A 17,615-nucleotide genomic window follows, 5' to 3' on the forward strand; every position below is an offset into this window, starting at 1 on the left:
GGGTATTGAGGAGGGCACATTCTGCATGGAGCACTGGGTGTTATGCACAAACAATGAATCATGGAACACTACATCTAAAACTAATGATGTAATGTATGGGGATTAACATAAGAATAAAAAAATTAAAAAAAAAAAAAGCAGGCTGTTCAAACTCAGATGTGTTCTTTATTTTGGCACTTTCCACCCTCCTCAGGGCAATGAAGACTTTCTACCATGTAATAAAATTCTAAATAGGATACTGGGGCAGGGGGGAAGGGAGAAAGAATCTTCACTCTAAGAGGAGGCAAATGTATCATTCAGAAGGCAGCTGACCTCACACTGTTTTCCCAAGTGGAGAAACAGTGAAAGTAGCCCTAGGTATGAAGGGAAGATCAATCCCAAGTGTGTCCTCATGGGGTTGGGCCCTGGGCAGCTCTGGCTCTGTCTGAGGAGATGCCGAATGGTCCATTAACTTTAGAAAGCTGTCATACCTCATAAAACTCCCTTTATTACATTCTCTCAGGGCATCTAATAATATTTTTTACTATGTCCATCTCTCAACCTTCACCTAAGTAACTCTCTACCAATATTTTTGACAGCAGGAGAAAGATGCCCTGAGAGGAGAGTGGCAGAAGGCTAGGGGAGCAGAGAGGGAGGACCCAGGGATTCCCACAGCTTTGCTCAGTATGGCAGGACACATTCTCCAGGGAGTGCCCCAGGCTGCAGCCTGGGGGCATCACTCTTAGGGGAAGAAGGTGCTGCCCTTAAGGGTGAGGTGGGGGAGAAATCCCAGAATTGCCTGTGAACAGAGGGTGCTTAGAAATTATAAGTAGAGAAGACTGCCAAAGGAGAGGGCTAGAGCCTTGACATTTTAGAAGTCAGGGAGTGGTAAGAGTATGGTGAAGGTAAGGAAATTATGGTTTGGAGGCAAGAAAAAAGAGAACTGTCAGATATAGCCAGATGCCAAAAGAAGGGCTCTTGACAGAATGGCACTGACAATAATCTCTGTGTTGAGTGCTCCTCACGTTTGGGGGCTCTTCAATGTTGTGTGAGAGCACAGAGATTGGAGGGTCTTCAAGGGCTTCCCCATGACTCCCTAAAACCTTAGTGGAGGCTGCTGGAGAAGTTATTCTAGTAAAATGAGTGTTAGCTCCAATACCCTCAGTTTTACACCAAGATGGGGGAAGACTACTCAGGCCTCTGTGTAGTTCATGCCACAAAAACTTGTTGAGTTTCTAACTCTGAGCACTATGCGGATGAGCTAAATGCTGCAGGCGATACAGGGATAAAACAGACGTGGCCATTTTCCTGCATAGAGTCTGCAAGAGAAAGAGCAAGGCATTACGTTACTTATTTTAATGAATTTTATTGCATATCTACTATGTACCAGGCACTGAGGTAGATGTGCGTAAGTGCTTATGAATAAGACAGATCAGCCCCTGCCCTCCAGGAACTAATATTCTAGTTGGAGACAGAAACTGAACACTTAATTATAAAAGTAATACAACTTGGGGAAGAGGGTGTGAAAGGGTGCTATGGACATGCTTAAGAAGAAGAACTGATCAGTCTGAAGGACCAGGGGAACATACATTATAACCACAATAGATTTTAAATCCAGTGAGGATTCGCGGAATGGAGAAATCACTTTGGAAGCACACAGAAGAAAAAAGAAGTTCTTTGTATTGAGTTTTGGAGGATGGACATGGAATTTAGACAGAGAGTAGGGTGTAAGTTTGGTGACCTACACAAAGACGGTGTGCTCAAAGATCGGAGAAGGAAATCAGTGAAGGGCTATAGGGAATCAGGGTCTCGGTGAGAGCTGAAAAGAGCTTTAGATGTCACCTGGCCATGGATGGGCTGAGGATCATGCAGGGGGCAGAGAGCCACAGGCACAAGTCCCAGACCCCTGGCTAAATGATTTAAACTTAGGCCCTGCACTGCATAAAGCCAGAAAGTGGTGTTAAAATCCCAGTGTTTCTACCAACTCTTTATGTGACCATGTATATGATACCTTATCTCTCTGAGCCTGAGCTCCCTCTCTGATAAAACAGAGGTAGTAAGTGAGACCTCACAGGCCTTTCACATGATAAATGCTCAAAAATATCAGTTCCATGTTCTTGATTAAATGACCAGTGAAGAGTCCATGACTGTCTCTGTGCAGATGGTACCAGGGTCAGAGAAGTGATTTAGGAAGTACCATGACACATCAGCATGTGGAGTGGATCAGAGAAGTAGGAGGGAGCTGTCTAGTGGCTGCGTGGGGACAGAATGGAGGAGAGATGAGGGGGGAAAGACCAGGAGTGAGGTACCCGGGGCCCGAATGAGGGAAAGGTCAGTAAGATTCAGGTAGCTGAAAAGGAAGGACTCAAAGATGATGCCAACATTTTGAGACTTACTGAGAGGATGGCGGGGTAATAAGCAAAAACAGTGACATCAAGAAAATAAATTTGTTGGAACTGTTTTGGAAATGAAGAATAAATTATTTTTAATTTTACTAACAATCTACATGGAGAGCTTCAGTAGGTATCTGAACTATAGCACTGGAGTTCAGAAATGCTGTGGAGACTGACAGTGTGAATTTGGGAATTACTTTATAGCTGTCATCATTGAAGCCACTGGTGTAGAAGAATTGCAAAGGGAATGAAGCCTAGTGAGAACCTTGGAAAAGCACGTGCTCCATTCGGGAGGCAAAAGGGAAGAAAAAGAACATCCTGATTAAAACAGCAAAAAAAAAAAAGGATTTCTGATTCCTAAACACAAGATAATATAGGAGCCTGGGGAGAATGCACTGCCATGGGGTCAAGAGAAATGGTGCTCCATGCCCTGGAGACATAGAAAGGGGGATGGAGACCCCTGAGGAGGGTCTCAGAAGTCTCTGACCTCAGAGGGTATTTTTAGGGAGACAGGCGGGGGACAGGCTACAAAAGCAGGACAGAAAGGATGGTAAAAGGTGGAGGTTTTAAGTAAGTATGTGCTCTGGGGAAGTTTATTAGCAAGGAAGTAAAAGAAAATTCAGTTACTTGTTCAACAAATATTTACTGAGCATCTGCTATGTTCCCGGGCACTATATTACAGGCCTTTGAGACATAAAGGGCAGCTTAGGAGTATGGATGGTTGAAAGATTTCTTTAAATAGAAGAAACAGGGACAAGTTTTACACTTGGGGTTTTGGGAGGGGAGAGCAGAAGGATGCCAGGGACCAGAGCAGGGGAATGATGGCAGGAGGAGTATGCAGAGAATAGGTAAGGAAGAAAATGTTGACAAGAAGAGGAGAAAAAGCTCCTGTCTGCTAAGAGCTGAAAACTGATAGACCTACACCCACATTTCTGTCCCCAGTGTACTTCCTCAAGGTAAAGGTATACACTTAAGAGATCCTACTGGGGCAGGTACTGCATCTTATAATTTAATGCTATCCACACATTCTGGATTTTCTGTCTACTTCACCTTGAAATTATATGCAGTCTTTAATCAGAGGACAGTAAGAGAGGGACCTTTTCATAGCACTTCCATTTAATTATAAGGTTTCCAGTCCTTGAATCATGTTTGTATGCTACAGTGTTCTTCATGTTTGCTAGCTTAGGGATTCTTGAGAACTTCTAAAACCAACTTTTCTAGAACAGTGGATCAGTCCTGCTTCGTACCACACCACAAAGAACTGCTGCACAGAGACTCTCATCCCCACCTCATTCACCATATACAATCTCTAACGAGGCAATGTTGTGAAATATCACATAAAAAATGGGGCAACACATGTCCTTGGCATGGGAATGGCCAGGCTTATTCCAGCCTTAGTGTGTGACACTGCTCACATCATCATTGTGTCTGACTTCTCCCCACATGGTGGGCCCACCAGGGGTGCAGCAGGAGAGACTGGAAGTATCAGTGTGGATCATCTTGGCTCAGGTTAATGCAACTCCCAGGTCTCTCCCCAAACTAAGACTGTGATTCAGACAGTCAACAACTGGTCTCTACTCCAACTAGATCCAGTTCAGAAGGACAACCATAGTAACAGGCAAGGATAAGAGATGGAGAGAGAATTATATACCATGTCCCTACAAAGAGAAGACCAAAAACTGAGTGATGCCAGAGCATCAACACCAGGGGCCTCCTAAAAAATTTACGTATTAAACACAATGGGAGTATCATCAGGGCTGACAGCAGCACCTACCAGTGCCCAGCTGTTAAAATATGATATACTTCCCTAAACTCCCAACCTCTCAAGTATCTCCTGCCACTCTGTCCTCTCCTCTAGGGACCCCACCCCCACATCCAGAAACAAAAAGATGAATGCCAGTCCTTTAGGACTCAAGTACTATAGCCATGTCCCTTCTAACTGATGCCCATGCCATGTCTACTGTTAAATATTTAGAGTACCACCCAAGGCTATTACTAACTCCATGTTACAATGAGGAAGTTGAGGTTCAGGGAGGGTATTTAATTTGCCCAAGATCACAGAGCTAGTGAAATTAGAACCAGAATTCAAAACCAGTCTGTGAGACTGCAAGACCTGTGTTTAAGGCAGCCTCATAATGCACTGTCCAAACTGAAACACTTCTGAGAGCAAAAGGGAAACCCACCAAAAGGGAGGCCAGGACAACGAATGTAGGGCTTTGATGAACAAGCTCGAGCATGGGGTCACCATCACGTTCCCCACCAGCCCTGAAGAGCAGGACAGGCCAAGAGAGGGTGAAACCCACCCCCACGTGCTTGCTGAAATTACTTACGACTGTTGCTTTCCCCACTGTTTGCTAGATTTGTTAACCAGGGTTCATAATCTTATAGTTGCTAATATCAAAGTCCATCCTAAAATTTTAAATAATTATTACGTTTATTTTAGAGACAAAAGGACAGAAAGGAAGTTGGAGAACCTGCACGGTGTTTGGGCTATAGCCCAGGAAAGCAGATGGTGCTGTAGACAAGTGAGAACTCGAGTCAGGAGAGGAGACCAGCTTCATCCAGGGACTCAGGAAGCTGAACGGGAAGAGGAGATCAGTAATTACCCACAGGTGGGTGCTCACCGTGGAAGAAAATAAGCCCAGCTAAACTACTAAGCCCCGAGTTAGGGGGACAGGAGACAGGGCCAGAACCAGTGATTCAGAACAGACTTGGAGTAGATCTGGACCCGGATTCAAATCCTGGCTCTACCAGTGACCATACAAATGACTCTCTGTTTGTCTCCTTATTTGTAAGAAGAAAGGTGACAACATGTACCATCCCAGGTTCTTGTGAGGTTTACATGAAATAGCATAAATATAATGCTTACGGCTGGCACATCCTAACAGACCAGCCCCTTGGGAAGGGAAAAGCTCTAGGCAAAGGAACAGATGAAGTAAAATCTATAGGGTTCAGTGACTAGCAGTGTGGCTCCCAGGTTTCTGGCTGCAGTGATAAGGGAAAAAGCAGTGCCACTGATTATAACAGAGAATGAGAGGCAGGGTCAGGCCTGGGGGTGGTGAGGAGGACTGAGGTGACACTGATGAGCTTATGGGTCATCTGACTGGGAGTACTCATTAGGGAATGGCCACTGAGGCCAAAGCAGGTGAGAGGCTAGGCTTGGCAGTATGGGTTTAAGCATCGCTGGCATATAGGTGGTATTTAACCCTAAAAGGTAGAAGCGGGGGCCTCCGGGGTGGCTCAGTCGGTTGGTCCTCTGACTCTTGATTTTGGCTCAGGTCGTGATCTCAGGGTCGTGGTCGTAGGCTTGTGTCCGGCTCCAAACTGAGCACAGAGCTTGCTTGGGATTCTCCCTTACCCTCTCCTTCTGCCCACTGCAAACCCCCAACCCCCTGCAGCCTGCCACCACTCATGCTCTCTCTCTCTAAAAAAAAGGTAGAAGTGGTGCCCCAGGGAGAAAATACAGAGACCTTAACCTAAACCTAGACCTTAACCACAGAGAAGTTGTGAACCTGAGAGTCTGTGAACAAGATTTAGGGAGCCTGTGAACATTGTAAAACTATACACAAAATGTTGTCTGTGTGCATTTCCCTGATCCAAGTTCTCACTAAATTATCAAAGGAGTCTATGAGCCTGTCAACCCCACCTCCAGGTTACAAGCCAGGAGTGCAGAGCGAGGCACCCTGGGGGAATATGGACATTCAGGAGTCAGGTAGAGATAAAAAAGAGACCATTATGGAGAAAGCAAGAGACCCAGGACATCAAGAAAGAGATTCAGAGAGGCAACTCCAGAATCCGATGAGGCTGAGGAGTCAACTAGATCAGAACTGAATCCATCAGTGGAGGTCACTGCAGAGACTTCAAGCATGAAGGGAGGGGAGGAAGGGCCACTGCAGGTTTCTGGTCATTTCATGAAAAAGGGAAGGCTCTGCATAAGGGAACTTGTTCACCTGGTAGCAACGAGAATGCAGCAAATGAAGTTTCACAAATCCAAGTCCATTTCAAGGGTACACACAGCCCCTCCTGCACCACACACAGCAATCAGATCCCAGCCTACTGCTTAGCTTTCTGTCTGCTTGGAGGCCCAATGAAACAAGTGCTGGGCAATCCTCTACTTAGTGAAGGCCTCTACTGTTTGTGTTACCAGAAAGAAATCACACAGAACAAAGGCAGGGCCCTGACGCAAGCATACGTCTTAGATGTGTGCAAGGCACCTGCAGACAAAAATAATGTCTTAAGCTCCAGGTAAGCTGGACATGTAGCATGTTCGTTAACAGCACCTGCTTTGGGAGAGTCAGACTCAGGGTCGATTGCAGCTCTATCACTTACTAGCTGTTGCCCTGGGCAAGCCAGTTAATGTCCCAGTCTCACTTTCCTCCAGCTATAAAATGTGAACAGTAATGCAGCTTCGGCTTGGCTGTGATTATTTAATGAGATAATACATTTAAGCACTGAGCTCAGGTCTGATACACCATCAGCTCAGTGGTGCTATTTTTATAGTCTAGAGCAGCACTGTCCAAATGTGAGCTACGTCTGTAATTATACATTTTCTAGTAGCCCCATTACAAGAGCAAAAGAAAGAGGTGAAATTAATGTTAATAAATTTTATTTTGCCCATGTTATCCAAAAGATTATCATGTCAATATATAATGAATATAAAATTATTAACGTGGTATTTTACATTATTCTTCATATCAAGTCTTTGAAATCTGGTAATTTACACTTCTAACACACTCAATCCAGACCATTCTCATTTCATGTGCTCAACAGCCGTACGTGGCTAGGGGCTACCATCCTGCACACAGAGCTCTAGACCTCCAATTACGTGTCCCCCAGCAGGCAGACAAGGTACATAATTCTCTCCCTCTCTAAAAATCACATTTTCCCATGACATTTTAAAATGCTTTTCTGATCTATTACTAAGTTAAATCCATATTTCTAATTGCTTTTCAGCCCTTTCTACTTTAGCCATAAGACTGCTAAAATGTTCCTGGTATACACAATATCCTAACATTTTAGTGATGCTCTGAAAACTCACCACAGCGGACTGTATAGAGAAGAAAATGACCAGATGACAATGAAAGAACTGCCAAGTAATGAGCTAAAATGATGCGAAGGAATGAGGGGGAGGGACGGCATAAGATATATTTAAAGAGCCAAGAAAAGGACAATTTCCAAAGCTGCAGTCTGGCTAAGAACTGCTAAGAAAAAGCAGCACTAAAGTCAGCGGGGTACAAGCTGGGTGGGTGTGGGGGTGGTGGTGCTAGGAGCACAGGCCCAAAAAGAGCAGAAGCACACAGTAGGCCCGCAGCACAGATACACTCCTGGGGAGCACCAGGTGTAACACTGCCTTGTACTATCTTGGCTTTCTCGTCGTCAAAGGCAGAAGAAGATGAAAGATGGAGAAGTGCTATTAGAGGAAGTTGGGAAAGAATCTCAAAGTTTTTCTTTTTCTGTAGTCACAAGAGAGAATTAACTTAGTGTAAAATGTATTTTTCCAAGTGTTAAATTTAAGGGAGTAATAAACTTTTGGCATGAAACACTGACAGAACGTTCACTGCATATATTAACATACTTTTTAAATGATCATTTAATAAAATAATATAGATTTTCTAAGAGGTAGATTCAAACTCTGCAAAAAAAGAATTTAAGCAAAGAAATGAAATCACTGTCTTAAGTAGTCACAAGGAGACCACTTCAGCAGACGTGAGAACCCCAAAATCTTAGAAAGTGTCTGGGCCACTGACATTAGGGGCAAGAACCCTTCAGCTCTCACTAGCCCCAAAGTTACACAACACATCAGTGTGCTCTCTTCACAGTGAATAATGGTGCCCAGAGAGGTCCAGCTCTATCTGATAAACTCTGGCTCAAGAATGCAGGGAGATGTATAAGCCAGTTAAGAAAGGTAAAAGGGCCATGCTTCAGTTTGGACATGTTACTTACTGAAGGAAAAATTCTATTTTGGGTCGTATACAGTACTGTGAAATCCAAAAAATCTGGGTACCTACTGGTGGTGTGACTGTGCATATAATACTTAACTTCGCTGATTCTAAGTTTCTCCACCTCTAAAACAGACAATACCACTTTGCAGAAGTTTTGTGAAGATGAGACATACTGTATATAAAAGTGCTTTGCATAGTGTCTGATAAAACACGTTTTTAACAAATAGCTGTTATTGATAATAGTAATAAATGAGATATTCATATTTATTCCATATCATTATAAAGGCTTAATTGGAAAGGTTTTAAATAAAGGCAGTATAAGGTAAAGGTCACTAAACTGACTTCCTTTTTGAGTCTGTATATACCAGCATGCAAGTGAGATTCATTTTCTCCATCTCTGAAACCCTGAGTGATTTTATTTTTCCTGGCTTAATGAGAAATGAGGAGAAATTGGTCTTGAATGCCTCTGTGGGTGACCTTGAAAACTGTTTTTTTAAACAACTTAGATATTCATCCATGACAGAATTTGTGCTGGGGGAGGGCGAAGAGCAAAGGTGGTTAATGTATGCTTTTCTACGTCTGCGTGTGTATATGCTTTAAATCTTGATGTACAAGAATTTCTCCCTCATGGTCTCAAAAGGATCTCTCAAGCAATCAGGGATTCCTTGGATCAGGAAGAAGTACAGCTGAAAAATTAACTCACATTAAAAAAATGTGTAGTATGGAGGCGCCTGGCTGGCTCAGTCGGTAGAACATGCGACTCTTGATGTCGGGGTCATGAGTTTGAGCCCCACGTTGGGCATAGAGATTACTTAAAAAAAAATGTGTAGTATGACTTCCCCCCCACCCACAGCAGTATTTGCATTTTTTTTTTTAAAGATTTTATTTATTCATTTGAGACACAGAGATAGAGAGAGAGCATGAGCAGGGAGAGAGGCAGAGGGAGAGGGAGAAGCAGACTCCTTGCTGAGCCAGGAGCCCGATGTGGGGCTCGATCCCAGGACCCTGGGATCATGACCTGAGCCGAAGGCAGACACTTAACCATCTGAGCCACCCAGGTGCCCCGCAGTATTTGCATTTTAAGAGGGAGTTTCCCTAAAAAAAGATAATGCAAAGAAAAATCTCTTAAAGTCTAAGAAATGTAAACATAATTGCTATAAAAATGCTCATACAATGCCTTCCTTTGCTGGTAGTAGGACACAGACCCCAGTGACAATAAGTGGGAGAGAAGCCCTTCCTTAGGACCCCTCAAATCAAACTGTACAGGTGACTTTCTACTTCAGCTTAAGGTCAGTCTGGTTTCAAGTAAGAGATCTGCTTCACGGCCACACAAGTTCATGGTAAATGCTGTGCATGTGTGGGTATGTGCAGGTAAGTATAAACTTCAAGCTGATAAATTGAACTATTAGAATCTCAACAACATTTAGGGTCCATCTACCAAACTGGAACTTGCACCTGACTTGCTTCTGACTAGTGCGAACTATTAAAGCAAGCCGGGAGCCACGGTACTAACACATTCACAGAAGAGACACAGGTAAGTTTACCTTTCTTTGGCCTGGACGTCACTGGCAAGGACTCTTTTTTTTCCATTGCTGCTTCTCTTTCTTTCCATCGGCGGATCTGTTCCTCCCTCATCTTGAAGAACAGGATCTGTTTCTGTTCTTCGCTAAGCTCTGCCAGTAGATCGGGATCTATGTACATCTCTGATAGTATCTGTTTCAGCATCTTTGCAGGCCTGGAGACTTTTACACCTGTGACAAAAGTTCTTGAAAATGGCTTCCAGGTGTGCCTTGTTGGCACGTGGACATACCCGCAGACCTTCCCAGAGATTCGCAGCAATCCTAGTGACTGGGACGATAATTCAGCAAACCGGCTCTTGGTTCCTGGCAGCAAAGATACGGTCCAAAACGCTGTTCGTGAACCTGCAAAGGGCAACAGGCAAAAAGCTGGCAGTGTTAAAATGTAGACGCCAGGCAGGGGCAGGCTCATGAATTAAGCTTGGAGGAAATACAGTATCACTTTTCATTTCAGGTGAAAGAAGAAGAAAAGCTGAGGCATGCTTTGTTAAGAGTTTGTGTAACCCCTATCCCGTAATTTCCAGACACTTTATCAACAAAACAAAACAAACCCTAACTTTTTACAGGTCAATCTCAGGGAAACAAAAAAAATTAACAGAAGTTTGGCCTTCTCCCAACTAAGCAAACGTATTATTACCTCAGAGCCTAACCACCAACTGTATGGCTGAGAAAAGAATAAAAGAAAAAAGAGGCACGGGAAGAAATTAAACGGTTCTCTCCAAACAACTTATTTCAAAAGAAAATACTGTTTTTGAGATTTCACAGAATTACCGACCCCAAACCAAACCAAAATGGGGTCATCCTCAAGGAAGGAAAAAGAAGAAATAGAAATTAGACCACAATGCAGTTTTCCCATTTCCCCTTTAGTGCTACTTCTAAGAAGGACAAGGCAATTTCCAGACAACCTACCAGAACCATAATAGTGTAGGTACAGGAGAAAACATTTGTGTACACTCTGGAAGGTCACCAGGTTTGAAATGTACCTGTTCATATATCTAATTTAATAAAATCTAAATTTACAGACCAGAAAAACTGGGGGAATGAAGAGGTAACGAGGTTTGTTACAAAGGATCCCTGCTATACAAAAGAGTTTCTTAGAGGGCTCCTTTAACAAGAAGCCACAGACTCACGCACTCACAAGTGGGTTCACAGTGGTTGGGAGAGAGGGACAATTCCACTGGGGTTTCCCTCATTTACGCATTTCTGTTTGGTTGATTTTTTTTAAGACTTTTAATTTTTTTTTCAATATAACAGGATACACAAAAAAGCTTACTTCCTGCGACTTTTCAGGATCACCTATGTTTAAGAAGTTGACTAGTAATTTAGTGCGCACAATGCTCAAATAATCTCACCATCTAGCCATGCCTCTCAAATACCTTGTTTCGCCAAACTAAGTGCAAACACTCATAAACTTCAGACTATCACTTAGTCATACCTTGGCTGCTCTTAGTTCCTTCACCTTGTCATTTCCACGGGCCAGACTGTAAAGCTCCCTGGGAGTCCCCTGCAGCTTCCCCTCTTCTTCTTCTTCTTCCCTGCAAAGCTGTTTCTTCATTTACACAAGCATGTTCAACAGTCAGGGTACCCCAGAATGTTTGCATACACAGCACATAGTTAAATTCTCTATCCATTGTGTAGCTGGGACCTTTATTGAGGCTACAACTATTCTTGCTAACTGCATCCTATAATCTCCTGCAGCATTCAAACTACTGGAACTCAAATGGAAAACAATATTAAGAGAAAATTTTTAGGGGTGGCACTGCTGGTTAAGTGTTGGACTCTTAATTTCTGCTCAGGTCATGATCTCAGGGTCATGAGATCGAGCCCCAAGTGGGGCTCCACACTGAGGATGGATCCTGCTTAAGATTCTCTCTCTCCCTCTCCTGTTATCCCTCCCCATCTAAAAAAATTAAAAGAAAAAAGAGAAAAGTTTTAAAAACAATTAAAAGCAGTGTTTGACTCTCAGTCAGTCATGTCCCTCCCAGGCTCCCTTCCTACGTTTGTATTTTGCTTTGAAAGATGACCCTCAAAGGCTATACCAGCCAAAGAATTGACGTCCTGTAATGCTTTTTTGACTCTTGGGTCCTGACAACCTTCTTGAGGGGCAGGGCCAACTAAATCTCCACTAAAGGAGAGTTTGCCAGAGGCTGAGCTCTGTCTTCACAGGAACCACAGGAAGGATTTGTTTCCTCAGCACACTTGACTCCAGTGTTCTGAGTGGTAAAAAAACCAAAGTGAATGACTCCCTGATGTTCCAGTAAATGTCCTTATGTTGGCACATTCCCTGACTCCAATGATTGGCTTTCACAGAAATAAAACATGGTAGAAAAGGAGGAAGCCAGTGAAGCCTCAGGTTTTGTGTTCCGTTCCCCATTTTGAGTGGGGTGAATCTTAGCAACAGTGATGGTGTGGCCTAAAAACCGAAACCCTGAAAGTGCCAAATTCACATTGTTCCTTTTCTCCACCCCAGAGTACTCCTGACAATAAGAGCTTGCACACGCTGTGCCAGGACTACCTTAAGCACCTTGCGTGTTTTAATTCATTTTCACAATTACCCTTGGGATTCAGCCCCTCCCTATCCCTGTTTCACAGATGAAGAAGATGGAAAGTGGCAGAGCTGGGCAGTTGGCTCTAAGTCAGCTCTACTGACTCCACTAGTATAGTAGAGCTTCTTTGTAAGCCCAGAATCAGCACATCCCAGGACATGGTACCATATGTGAAATTTCAGAATGAAGACCAGCAAATTTTTGCAGCAACATAAATGCTGACTTGAAGGTGCATGACATAATGCCTCTGAGGGGCAGAAGCCTTATCTAGGTACTGTAGATAAGCTGAGGGGAGACCAGATATCGAAAAAACCTCCCCCCACCCCCCTAGGAAGGGCAGCAGGGAACTGTCATGGTGGCCCAGGCGTGGATGTTGTTTGCCTGCTTTATTCACCGGGCACTTAGTGTTCTCAGTTTCCTCTCTCACAGCCGCTAGGAGCAGCATAAATGGTCCAGCCTCTCACAGGTGTGAAGAGTTCCATGGTACCTCTGTGATGAGATACTCAAGCTCTTTCACAGTTTTAATTTGGGTTTGTTTTGCCTTTTCTAGCAAACATGGATTTTTAGCATTAAAGTTAACTACTAGATCTTGGAGGAAAGACACTGGCTTCCCTGTGTCCTCAGAGAATACCTGGCTGGCAACTACCTTGAGGTCAGGCAGCTGAATAATATGCATGCTATTCTTTTTTTTTGTTAAAGATTTTTATTTATTTATTGAGAGAGATAGTGATAGAGAGCAAGCATGAGAGGGGGAGAGTCAGAGGGAGAAGCAGGCTCCCTGCCGAGCAGGGAGCCCGATGCGGGACTCGATCCTGGGACTCCAGGATCATGACCTGAGCCAAAGGCAGTCGCTCAAACAACTAAGCCACCCAGGCGCCCTATGCATGCTATTCTAAGGCTGTTGATTCCCAGCTGGTCTAAATTAACTCCTTCCTCCCTTACGCTCGAAGATGGAAAACTCAAACAGCACAGGGTGCTCACAGAACACCCAGCAAGGACCCCAACGTGGGCTTCTCAAGAGCTGTATGACTCCCATCCAAGAGCGGCATGACTTTCAGCTGTCATTTCACTACTCTGTTTTCTCATCTGTGAAATGAGGGCCTACCTATACATCTTTGTAATTTGAAGACTATGTCATAGAGTCTATGTGAAGTTGCACAGACAAGTGGAGCCAGGGTAGAGGAAATAGGAAGAAGGAAACTAACCAGGGTTTTTCCCACTTTCACTCCCTCACAGGACAACCACTGACATCGATTCAAACTTAGAATGACTATCCCCATCTAACAAACTGAGTGCAGCAAACTTCCAGTTATTCAAGATCAAAAAAAAGGAAAAGCTAACTCGGTTTTCTTCTTGTATAGCACCTTACTTAAAAAAAGAGAAATGACAAGCGACAAGTCCACATCTGCTATTTATTTCTAAAGGGTGATAGGATTAGTTGTTTTCCAGGATACCACAGATTTGGCCTGATTCTCACATCTTCCATAGCCCTGCTCAACAAAATAAAAGTTGTGCTTTTAATGACTCTGAGAACTTAGGGGAGGAAAAGCCTGAGATAAAGCCTAAACCATAGCAATAATGTATATGGACAGTAAGACCTTAATATTAAGAATATAGTTTGGGGGCGCCTGGGTGGCTCAGTCAGTTAAGCAGCCCACTCTTGGCTTGGCTCAGGATCTCAAGGTGGTGGGATCCAGCCCTTACCTCTGGTTCTGCACTGACCATGGAGTCTACTTGTCCCTCTCCCTCTGCTCCTCCCCCCCACTCGCTCTCTCTCTCCCAAATAAGTAAATAAATAAATAATAAAAATCTTAAAAAAAAGAATATAGTTTGAATTCTACTTCTTTTAAAATGGCCAACTATTTTCATACTTTCAGTTATCTTATTCAACTTTACCTAATGAAGTTTATCTGCAAAAGGGCTATTTTTGAGGATAAAATGAATTTACCAGAGGTGACAGCAATTTGATAAGTTTTGTACATATATACCATTCTTCAGAAATTTGAAGTTACTGTACATACGGATTTATCTAGAAAATTCCAATCATGTACCAAATCTATGCCCACATATGCCTTTCATTTATTTATTCACTTTTATTTTTTAAGATTTTATTTATTTATTTGACAGAGAGAGACACAGTGAGAGAGGGAACACCAGCAGGGGGAGTGGGAGAGGGAGAAGCAGGCTTCCCGCCGAGCAGGGAGCCCAATGCGGGGCTCGATCCCAGGACCCCGGGATCATAACCTGAGCCGAAGGCAGACGCTTAACGACTGAGCCACCCAGGCGCCCCTATTTATTCACTTTTAAAAGCTTCAAGTTGTTTCTAGTAAGCAGGCAATCAAAAGCCGTTTAGAGGGGTGCCTGGCTGGCTCAGTCGGTAGAGCACCCAACTCTCGATCTCCTTGTCCTGAGTTCGAGCCGACCTCGGGGTAGAGTTTACTTCAAAAAAACAAAACAAAACACCTTTTAGGAGCTGAGGAGCCTAAGTTTAGAGAGAGATGCATTGCTTCTTTTCTGTGACCCCTGCGAAGGGAATGACAACTCAGAAAACCGACAAACTAGCATCTCCACGCCCACCCCTTCAGGCGCCCGCGTGAACCCCGAGGGCAGGGGCGGGCAGGGGTGCCCACCTGGCTGAAGAAGCCCGTCGCCGGGTTGCCTGGGGCCACCGTCTGGGTCTACCTTCCAGCGGGCGGGCGGCGACGCGCGGCCCTGAAGCCGAACACCACCCCCCCCCCCGCGGCGCCCGAACCCCACAGGGCAGCCCTGCGTGCCGGCGCGCTGGGAAACCGGTTCCCGGGCCTCTCCCAGAAGGTCTGGGGCGAGGGAGGTCCGCACGGCCCTACCCCACGTGCGTGGGAGCGCTCGTCCGCGGGTGCAGTCGCTGCGAGGGCGCAGGCGGGGTCGCCCGTCGCGGGCCGGCGGGAGGGTGGGCGTGCAGGAGCCCCGGAGGCCGGGACAGACGCGAGACCCGCGGGGCGCCGGGGCTGTTCCGCTAGAGTCCAGAAGTTCTAGGCTAGCCCGACCCTCCCACGCGGCCACCTCCGGCCCGCCCCGGGCTCAGTGACGTGCGCACGCACACCCCTCAGGCACACGGAGGCCCGCCCGGCGCCCCAGAATTGCCCCCAGACCTCCCGAGTGCGCTGCGGCCTAAGCTCCCCCTCGGGACTCCCCGTTACCGCGGCCACACGCCCCGGCCTCTCACCCGCCGGCGGCTCCAGACACCGAACACCGATACCGGACACCGGACACCGGCCGCCCGCCCGGGCCGCGGTGGAGGGGGCCCTCGGGAGGGGCGCGGGCCGGCCTGGGCCCAGGCGTCGCCGCGGGCCTCCCCCAATGCCCCTCACCCCCGCGCCTTCCGCGCTCCCCCTCGAGCCCCCCCGACAACACACCCAGTCTTCTCGCCCTCCCCTTTCTGGCCCTCCCTCGCCCACCCCAGGCACCTACCCGTGCAGGGCCCTGCGCTCGCCTCGGAGGCTGACGAAGCAACACCACGTCCACTTGGGCCGCCAGAAGCTGTCGGGGAAGGAAGGGAGGGCAAGGCAGAGGTGCCGGCGAGCCGCACAGGCTGGCTGGACAAACACTCCGGCTGAGATGTTGGCAAACAGTGTCCCTCAGCCCCGGCCCGCCCGCGCCGCCCCACCCGCGGCCCACATGCCGGAGTGACTGACTGGGCGCTCACGGCCCCACCCGGGCACCTGGAGACGCTCCAGGGCCAGACGTCTGCGAGGCCGCGCGGCCTCCTGCATCCCGGCCCCGCTGTCCGACCGCACACTGCCCCGAGCTGCCGGGGGTCTGGGGCGGCAAGACCACTGCCCTCCACCTGCAGTCTGTGAAGGCCTGTCGCGCCATCTCGGGACCTGCGGAACTTATTAAAATATCAGCGGGCCCGGCCCCCTCTCCACTTCAGAGCTCAAGGTTTCCTGCAAGGTGGAGCCTGCGGAGGAGGCGGGGAGGCCCTTCTCAGTTACACTGAGTCCCAGCAGGCCAAGTCAGCTCACCCCTCAGGTCTCTGGAGTTTACTTTTTTTTCCTTTTTGTTGACATTAAGTAATTTATCAGACACTCAGACACTTGTCAGTACCGGTGTGGCTTTGTAGGACAGGATCAAGGAGGCAAAAGGTTGGAAAGATGGAGACTGAAAACAACAGAGAAGGAAAAATGAAAAGGGAAGAAGGTAAAGGAATCTTGTGAATTGCAGCAAGAACAGGTTGGGGTGGTGCATGAAGGGAGGAGCTGACTGAGTACGGGAAAGTTCGGCAGAAGCAGAGTAGAAACATTGGAGGGCATTTTCCGTTGTGGAGGAACATTCAGAATGTGTGCAGAAAAACAGCCTGCTTTGGGCAACCCCCAGATTGCACATGTTGGGGAGAAATGTAATAAACAGTGAGCATTGTGGGAGTGAGAGCACAATGAGAGTGAGTCCTCTCCACAGTCTACTTGATAAATTCAGGGGTCTGATTTGCTTCCTTCAAAAATGAAACTTTCTTGTTCCTAACCTCTCCAGACTGCAGAAGATACTCAAAGTTAGAAAGAGCCTTGGGGGCAGAGATGAGTCCTTGAGACCTAGCTATTTAGGAACCATTCTAGGGATCCTATTGGGGAGAATTTCTGGTTTAGGTTTGGTTCCCACTGCTTATTAAATGAATGGCCTGTGGGTGCGTTTAGCTGGACTGTCATTTGCCCCTGGGTAGCTGCTGTGGCCAGCTGAAAATGAATCCTAACACTGCATGGATTGAGCAGTTGAAGAACTATAAAGGGTGGTTCATCAGCCAGTAAAATTTCCATATGACACTGGTCACAGCCAGTTACCTTCCCCCACACTCAAATTCTGTTCGTGTCCTGATAAGTCCTTCTTTATAGCAGTGCTCCCATTTTGCTACTAACCTCTCTGTACTTCAGTTTTCCCTTCTGGGTAATAACAATGAAGTTGTTGTGAGGATTAAATGAGATAATACATGTAAAGTGCTTAGAATAGTTCCTGGATGTGGTGAGTGTTCAAACACATTAGCTTATATTATTTCACATTACGTACTGTAATTTCAAGTTACAACTTCACGCTCAGACCTTGGATTTTGCTTTCTGTGGTACCTAGACTCCAAGTTAGCCTCAGTGATCCATCCCCACCTCCTCGTATGTCACTTCTGAGATTAGGTTATGGAAGACCTGTAAACGC

General features: G+C 46.1%; 1 protein-coding gene across 4 annotated transcripts in view; it reads right to left on the bottom strand.

Moving 5' to 3' along the window:
* Positions 1 to 16,294, bottom strand: part of SH2D4A (SH2 domain containing 4A) — a 62,100-nt gene extending 45,806 nt beyond the window's left edge. For 2 of the 4 annotated variants that reach the window (XM_031028472.2, XM_031028473.2), the window contains exons 1-2: positions 15,888 to 16,294; positions 9,859 to 10,236 (exon numbers count right to left, since the gene is read on the bottom strand). In XM_031028472.2, the coding sequence (XP_030884332.1) occupies positions 9,859 to 10,039 (181 nt within the window). In that variant the 5' untranslated portion in view covers positions 10,040 to 10,236; positions 15,888 to 16,294. Of the gene's footprint in view, positions 1 to 9,858; positions 10,237 to 15,067; positions 15,195 to 15,887 lie in introns of those variants that run through there. The other 2 variants (XM_006733567.3, XM_031028470.2) reach the window with 2 other exon arrangements.
* Positions 16,295 to 17,615: the final 1,321 nt, after the last annotated feature.

Source organism: Leptonychotes weddellii, chromosome 2 (genome assembly GCF_054177405.1).
Source record: "Leptonychotes weddellii isolate Sample4059 chromosome 2, ASM5417740v2, whole genome shotgun sequence".
In the NCBI taxonomy this organism is placed as follows: Eukaryota; Metazoa; Chordata; class Mammalia; order Carnivora; family Phocidae; genus Leptonychotes; species Leptonychotes weddellii.